The sequence below is a fragment of the Cryptomeria japonica genome, chromosome 6, assembly GCF_030272615.1.
Source record: "Cryptomeria japonica chromosome 6, Sugi_1.0, whole genome shotgun sequence".
NCBI classification, from domain to species: domain Eukaryota; kingdom Viridiplantae; phylum Streptophyta; class Pinopsida; order Cupressales; family Cupressaceae; genus Cryptomeria; species Cryptomeria japonica.
Genome location: NC_081410.1, coordinates 171852042 through 171860504, shown reverse-complemented (window position 1 = coordinate 171860504; position 8463 = coordinate 171852042). Strand labels below are relative to the sequence as shown.

Below are 8463 nucleotides of genomic sequence, written 5' to 3'. Positions count from 1 at the left end.
AGTTGCATAAATGCAAGAGCTAGAAACAGAATTTAGTCGGTTTGATTGTGTTACCTTGTAATCAATGACCATGCTTCCAAATCTGATGTCTGTGTCGGTGATAGTACTGATCCTCATTGACCGCTTGTTTGATGTTGCACCAGTAATCTTGTTGACCCGATCATTTGAAACTTTCTTCTTTAGATATTGTCCAACCTACAGTAAACCGGTGATTGCCCTGATGACCTCCTTCGTAATCTTATACGGTCTATCCAACTAGATAAACTCTCCATGCACCCTGTTTAAACATACATAACAATTTCATCTTCAAATTTCAGAATATCCAGAATGTCGAAAAACCCTAAATCCACAATATGCTGGTATTTGTGCTTGATCTTTCCAAAATCTCCCATTAGCTCATTCATGTACATGCTCTTAATATCGGTTGTTCCCAAATCCTCAATATGATAGTGAATGTAAGCTCTTACATCTTTGACATACACGACTCCTTCTGGGACACGAGAAAAAGCACCAACTGAATCATCCAGGGTAGCAACATGCAGATATCGCTTGAAAATCAGTCTGGGATGATCCTTGACCTCAACAATAGTTGGATTTGCAACAAATATAGGTACAAGTGATGATCCTACTTTCATGGTTGAAGACAAATACCTGTGAATAATTGTCGGTGAAAAATCCTAAAAACCTCTTCCAATCGTTGGTGAAATCGCTCGAGATGATATCAATTGCACTGATTCGCCTTAGACTTCCTCTGAATTTCTTTGTATTGCTCTAAATGCAAAGTGATCAGGAATGAAGTGAATTTGACCTTTTATCCTCCAAGAAACCCTAATCTTTCATTGACATCAATGACTTCTAGTGGAAGATACTGGATCTCGATCAAACATCTCCATGCCGGATAAGCATCTCCAATATTTGGAGCATCTTCTAGAATCTCTTCTTGGGGCATATGCAAGATCTTCATGAATTTTGCTTACCCCTAAGGCATCTGCCTTAGTTACTGGATGAGCTACCTGTCGGTGTAAGAGAAACCTCCTTTGCCGGCTGAGTAACCGGTGCATTACCATTTGCTGATTGTTATTTTTTCTTCCTGACCCATCTCTGGGTATGATCTTTCCGGATTTCATTAACCTTCTCTTTTCATTTCTCATTTGATCCTCCATTACCAACTGGTGGATTTATGCTTCTATAGGACTTAGCAATATGTCCAACCTCATTACATGCATAACATGTAACATTATTCTTTTGAATTGCTTTTCTAAAACTAGTGTAATTGCTTGACCTGCATTGATTAGCCATATGTCCAAATTTTCCACATGTATAACACTTAACATTCATTCTGCAATCTTCTATCTTATGACCATACTTATTACATTTAGAACATTGACCGGGAGCAGAATTAGGTTTTTGATTTGCTATGTTTCTATATTGCCTAGCCATGTGACAACATTTATTACAAACAAAGCATCTACCATTAAATTTAGAAGCATTAAACTGCGTTACCGGTGCATTATGGTTTTGATCTTCATTTGCAGTACCAGAACTCTATCCTTGTTCAAATCCTAGTCCACTAGAATCTCCATTCTGCCTTTGTCTCTTCAACAACTCATCTAGTTGTGCTGAACTAGTCTTGAATTTCTCTTCATACTCATTTGGAATAGTCAGATCATTTCTCATAATTATCATTTGTCTCTCAAGCTCTTGTTCATTACTCTGAGATTGTACTAAATCAGTTCTCAGCATATCATTCTCATGAACCAACCTTCCACATTCTTCAAATTTGTTCTTTAGAGATGCAACAATATTTTCTTCTGGTTCTCAATTTCTTTAGACATCTTCATAATTATAACTTGCATTTCATTCCTCATAACCATGTTCTCCTAACTCAGCTTCTGAAATCTCTCAATTAAGTGCATACTTCTCATCATTATCCTTATTTTGTAAAAGTTCCTTCCTCCTAGCCTAAACAAATGACAGTCTCTCCTGTAGGACAAGAATGAATTCCTGAGCAGAATTCAGTTCATCTTGTAGCTTCAAGTTCTTCAACCTTTCAACATCATAATCTTCAAGTGCCACCTCAAGTTGCTTCTCCAAACTCATATCATGGATTCCGGATTCGGGATCTTTCTCAAGCTATTAAACTTCCTCCGAGGCACAAAACTCTGATACCAATTATTGGAATCCAAGAGCACTGCAAGGGGGGGGGGTGAATCAGTTTTCTACTAGAATGATCAATTGTAACCTTATTAAAGCATGCATACACCAACCAATATACCGGTACATATAGAATTGAAAGAAGCAAAGCAACCAATAAGCCAATCACATAAATGAATACAATAACACACATAATTATACGTAGAAAAACTCAAAGAGGAAAAACCATGGTGGGATTTGTGACCCACAATATCAATCCATTGGTCATATGAAGAGATATTACAAAATATAGGGACCTGCACTTGCAGGAAGGCTTACACCCTAGAGCACATTGCTCAATCAAAAAAGGAGCCTCACTAACTACATACAAATCTAGACTACAATCCGGAGAAATGATTGAACTACAAAGGTAGAATCTTCTATGCCTGAATACAGTTTCGGTTAAGCTTTGTCTGTTCCGGTCTTAAATCCTTAACCTTATACTGGAATAACTCTTTACAAAAATATCCTCACATATATAATATCTCTCATATATTTTGCATCTCCTTTATTATTTTCTTCCTAATACATATTACAAAATGATCTAACCAACTGACCTATATACCCTTCACAATTTATCATGCCTTATGTCGTCTTACAAAGATAATTATAATTTGAATATAGATGTTGGCTAGATAACATAAATATATGAATATAAAAAAACAATTGCCGATGTCGAATCCAAAAGATGTCAGCCTCCAATATCGATAACCTGATTCTAAACCATGTCGGCCTGCATTCTTGGTAACCAAAGAATTCCTTCCAACCTGTTGGTGCCGGTGCTGGTGAAGTGTTTGTGAAGTGCCTGCCGATACACAACTGAACCAAAATATGAAGCCAGAATAAATTACCATGTTTCCATCAATGACAACATAGTGAAACCAATCAATTGAGTGTCAATTGCCAACATACACACCTCATTCCAAGCAATCAACAAAATTCTCTTTTTATCTTTGACTCCTATCCATAAAAAAACTCTTTTGAATACTATCAATGATATCTGCAAATTTAGCAGGTATTTTGAAAAGACTCAGGGTATAAACAAGAAGGTTTTGTAAAGTTGCCTTCGACAATTGAACTTTTCCAGCCTGACTGAGGATAACACCTTTCCAACCAGAAAGCTTCTTGTTGAATCTCTCCACCAAAGAAGCCTAGAAAGAATCTAGTGGTGAGGATCCCAAAGGAAACCCTAGATAAATAGAAGGGAAGTCTCCAATAGAACACCCCAATAAATTTGTGATTTTCTGTTGCCTTTCAACAAGATTATTGAGAAAGAAGAGAGAACATTTACCTCTATTTATGAACTGTCCTAAGTCTTCTTCATTGTTAACAAGGAATTTTTTGAAAAATCTAGCCTCTCCAATAGAAAAAGTTCCCATCAAAATGGTGTCATCAACAAACTATTGATGTGAGCAGATAGTAGAATTAGATGAAGGGTGGAGACCCTTTAAACTTCCATCTCTAACCATCTTTTATAAGTACCTTCCATGGCTTTCCACTATGATTGTGAATAGAACATGAGAAATGGGTCCCCTTGTCTTATGCCCCTATAATACTGAAAGAAATGAGAAGGCGATCCACTAACCAAAATCTAGGCGTTGGTTGTAGAAATTAGCTGCCAGATAAGCTCTCGAACCTTCTTACCAAAACCAAAAGCCTCCAATATATTGAGAAGAAAATCCCAGTCCATCCTATCATAAGATTTAGACAAATCTAGCTTAAGAAGGAAACCATGTCTCTTAGATCAACCAGAGAATGAATATTTTCATGCACAGTAACTTTCAAATCAAGGATTTGTCTAGCTTGGATATATCCTATCTATTGAGAAGAGATGATAAGAGGTAGCACAATCAATAATCTAGAGGTGAGCACTTTGGATATGATCTTGTAAAAGGAGTTACAAAGACTAATGGGACGGAAAGCATCAAAAGAGTCAACTCTAGGAACTTTTGGAATAAGAACATTGAAAGTTGAATTAATCTCTTTAAGGATCCTTCTAGCACCAAAAATTTCCTTCACAACATTACATATATCTTCTGCAACAATATCCCAAAATGTGTGAAAGAAAAACATTGGGAAACCGTTAGGCCCAAGGGCCTTATTGCATTCAAAGTAAAAAGAAAAACAACTTTTTTAATCTCTTGGCTAGAAGCGATAGTTGATAGCATTTTGTTATTCTCTTCATTGAGAATATTTGAAATCACATCAATAAGACACTGTTGAGCCTTTGGTCTAAGTTTAGTATCAGCAGATAAAAGTCCACTAAAATATCGAACCACCTCACAACTGATATCTACTCAGAATCAATCTTATTACCATCCCTGACAATGTAGTTGATTCTATTAGAAGCCCCATGTTTCATGGTAGAGAGGTGGAATAATTTGTTGTTCCTATCACCAACAACAAGCCAAGTTGCTCTCGATATTTGCTTCCAAAATACCTCCTCCTTGGAGATGATATCATGTAATTTTGATAGAATATCATTTTCTCTAGCTAAGTATCTATCCTTATAGCCTTCTGCCTGAATTTTGTCTTGAATTTATTTCAATTCCAACTGGATGGCAGTCTTTTTAACAAAAATATGCCCAAAGGTCTTCTTGTTCCATTTTCTGATATTCTTCTTTACCTCCCCTAGCTTCTTTGCAACTCTAAACATGGCTGATCCATCAATACTAATATTCCACCATCGTTTAATAATGTCATGAAGAGAAGGATAAGACAACCACATTTTCTCAAATCTAAAAGGAAAGTTCCTTTTCCTAGATAAAGAATCAACAACAAAACTAATAGGATAGTGATCAGAGCCAATTCTTGAGAGAGTAGACAAAGAACACAAACAATTACTTACCCATTCATTAGAAACTAGAGCATGATCAAGTCTAACTTGAATAAGGTCATTACCAACTCTTCGGTTAGTCCAGGTGAAGGAGGCACCTTTGAGATCTATATCAATCAAACCATTATTATTTATAAATTCCATAAGATCCAATTTACTATCCATCTGCACTTGGGATCCACCAAATTTTTCAAAATCATTGATCAGGTTATTGAAATTACCCATGACTATCCAAGCATCATTCAAACATTTGACTTTGAAATCTACCAGGGAATTCCAAAATATTCTTCTAGCAGACTTACTATTCGAGGCGTAGATATTTCAAAGGATCCAATTGAAATTATCTCTAACGTGATGAAATTTAGTAGCAACATGATTAGAATCTTCCCAAACCAAAGAACCACAAATAAAATTAAGATTCGAGAATGAGGCAATTCCTCCAGAAGCACCTTTAGAATTATTACCATTAACCCCACAAGAGGTGAAGAACTTCAATTTTTCAACTCTATCTTTAGGCATTTTATATTCTTGGACTAAGACTGTATCTGGTTTGTGATCTCTAACAAGATTATGCAAAATCTCTTATTTATGAGAGCTATTTAGCCCCCACATATTCCATGACATTATCTTCATTGCTTTAAAGGAGTTAGATTCTTACAAATCTCAGGAATAGTGCATTGTATCCCATCTACAATATCTTAGCTTCTATCCTTCTCCATGTGCCATCTTGAGGATTTTCTTCCAACATTCCCTCTTGTCCCCACGTCAGCTCTAACCCTGTTTCTAGTAGACATCACATGAGCTGGATTTTTCTTAGCACTCTTCTTTTTCCTAGTGACTGTAGTATACCCACTATCTTCTTCAAGATCCGTTTCTTCTACACTCAAGGTCTCCTTGCACAAATCATAGTTTCTCTCTATTTTCTTTCCATTTGTACTCTTTTTCAATATTAAGCTTAGACTTTTGTATTCTAATGTGGGTAGGGATCCATTTTCCAAGCACTCTGGCTCAACATCAGGGAATGTGGACTTCACACAACTGACAGATTTGTATGAGTGAGACAAATTCTCAGTCTAATTGTTCACAACTTTCTGCAGAGATAGAAGAGGGGATTCAAAGATTTATTCTTTCCTTAAAGATAGATTGGGGGATTCAGAGATTTCCTCAATAGGATTCTCTTCAATATTATCCTTTTTACCAACAACATAAGGGCTTTCCTCTTCATGATGCACCTCTTCACCTTTTTCATTCACCTTCTCTTCTTATTCTTTTTATTTCTGCTCAAATTCTCTCTTTGGCTTCTTTCGGAAAACTTTGCCCTTAGAGGTAGAGCGGTGGCCTTCCTTTGGACCTATATTGGCATCATCATCATTAGGATTATTTCCTTTTGGAAAATCCTTTTTAGTCTTCCAAACTTTCTTTGCCTTACCATTAGATTTGTTAGCATTAAGCAGACAGTTTTTTGCCCAATGGATCGAATTTTTATAGTTAAAACAAACAAAAGGGAGAGTTTCAAACTCAACCAGTTGAACCCATTTCCCTAACTTAGAAAGAATCTCAATTGAAGAAGGGAGATCAGTAGATTGAACAACACTTACACATATCCTAGAAAAGACCAACCTCTTCCTAGAAGCAGTCATTTAGTCTAGTGACAACAACTCCACAAAAGAGCTTGTGATTCCTTTGAACACATCTTCATTCCAAAATTCCATAGGGAGCCCAGGAAGCCTGAACCAAACAGGGATGACTTCAAAGAAACTTCCAAAATTAGTTCCATTTGGAGTCCATTTCTTCAAAGCCAATGATGACTTGCCAACAACCCAAGGCCCTCCATAGTGAACCACAACAATATCTTCTTCACACGAAAAATAAAATGAGAAGAAGCCTTTAGGCAGAGCAACAACTTCCACTTGCCCTTTAAAGCACCATTTATTCTTCACAAACTCTCTGATAGTTTCAATGTTAGGCCTTTGACCCATAAAATTCCCTACCAGAGACAAAGCCATCAGAGAAATATTATGATCAACAATCAAATTCGGTATTGTAATAGATACTCTACCGCTACTCTTATTTGAGGAAACCAAAATAGGGGGAAAAGATGATTTACCATTTGGTTTAATTCCAAAAAGGGAAACCCAAGGTAGATTGCCCCCCATATTTTTCCTACCCATTCTCAAATTTGAATTTTTTACATGCTTTCCTGAGCTAGGTTCACCACCACTAGGCCCCAAAGCAGGACCATCTTGTCCATTATTGCTAGAACTCCCAACAGCACATGAATCCCCCTAGTTGGGGGGATTCCATTGTCAAAAGTCAACTCCTTACCTGGGTCCACCTGAAGGTCACAAGAACCCGCAGAAGGGCACTCCATCCTAGCACTCATGATAGATCCAACAAGGGGTGAAAAACCAACAATCTATCGTAGATCATTCCTACCATATCCGTTGCCTTCTATCCCTCCTTCCTTCTGCAAACCACTACCATCGCTGCTACCTGCAACCGCTACCATCTCCATCGCAACCTGTTGATCTCTAGAAAATAGATAATTATTATGCTTGAGTCATGGTTTTATATTTATAAAGGCAATATATGTTACTATCACCTTGTTTAATAACATTTTTAAAGTTTATGTAAGGAAATTTAACACTTTTATCACATTTAAGTCTCCAAAAGATTCTTGTGGCTAGTTTTTCTTGATTGTCAACATGGATAGGTCTTGATTGATTGTGAAGGAGGAATTTCATTATGGATTTCTTTGAAAAAAGTTTTTCAAGGACATGTTGAAGGGCCAAAGGATGAATAGATGAGGAAGGAATATCCCTTGTAGGAAGATGCTCCTTTAGATCACCACTATTCATGTCCACTTTGTTAGGTTGGGGAGGATGATCCTTTTTTTTTTTGGTTTCATCTTTTCTCAATGTTGTATTAGGGGATAGTTCATTAATAAAATTCATAACATGATCTGGCCTCAAAATATGTTGATGATTAAGATAAGGTTTTGGAGAATAAGGGGGATCTAGAGAGATTGATGTACTAAGATTAACATATTTTCCTTGCCCCCTTGCACCAAAGTATCTATATGAGAAGATGATGGCTTAATGTTACTCTTCAATGTTGCCTCCCCCTTAGAGAGATAATTGATAGGAGTATTGATTATTTTCTCATAAGATACCCTAGGAGAGGCACAAGTGTTAGCCATTTCCATACCATCTCTAGGATTATCAAGGGTATTATCTACCAAAGTCTTCATGAAATTGACATGTTCCATTAATTTCTTAAAAAATATCATTATTTAAGAACATGAATCATGGATAAAAGTCTTGAAAAATGATTTATAAGTAAGAAATATGTTTGAAACCCTTATTATGCAATATGTGAAAATATTATGAAAAAAAATGAAAGCAACATGAATTGAAAGAGGTTGTTGTTCAACA

The 8463-nt window shown here is 36.4% G+C and overlaps 1 protein-coding gene across 1 annotated transcript; it reads right to left on the bottom strand.

Moving 5' to 3' along the window:
- Window positions 1-6669: 6669 nt before the first annotated feature.
- Window positions 6670-7544, bottom strand: LOC131071779 (uncharacterized). The gene is made up of 2 exons (XM_058007733.1): window positions 7466-7544; window positions 6670-7016 (listed from the first exon to the last, which is right to left on the bottom strand). The coding sequence occupies exons 1-2, from the start codon at window positions 7542-7544 to the stop codon at window positions 6670-6672; spliced, it is 426 nt and encodes a 141-aa protein (XP_057863716.1).
- Window positions 7545-8463: the final 919 nt, after the last annotated feature.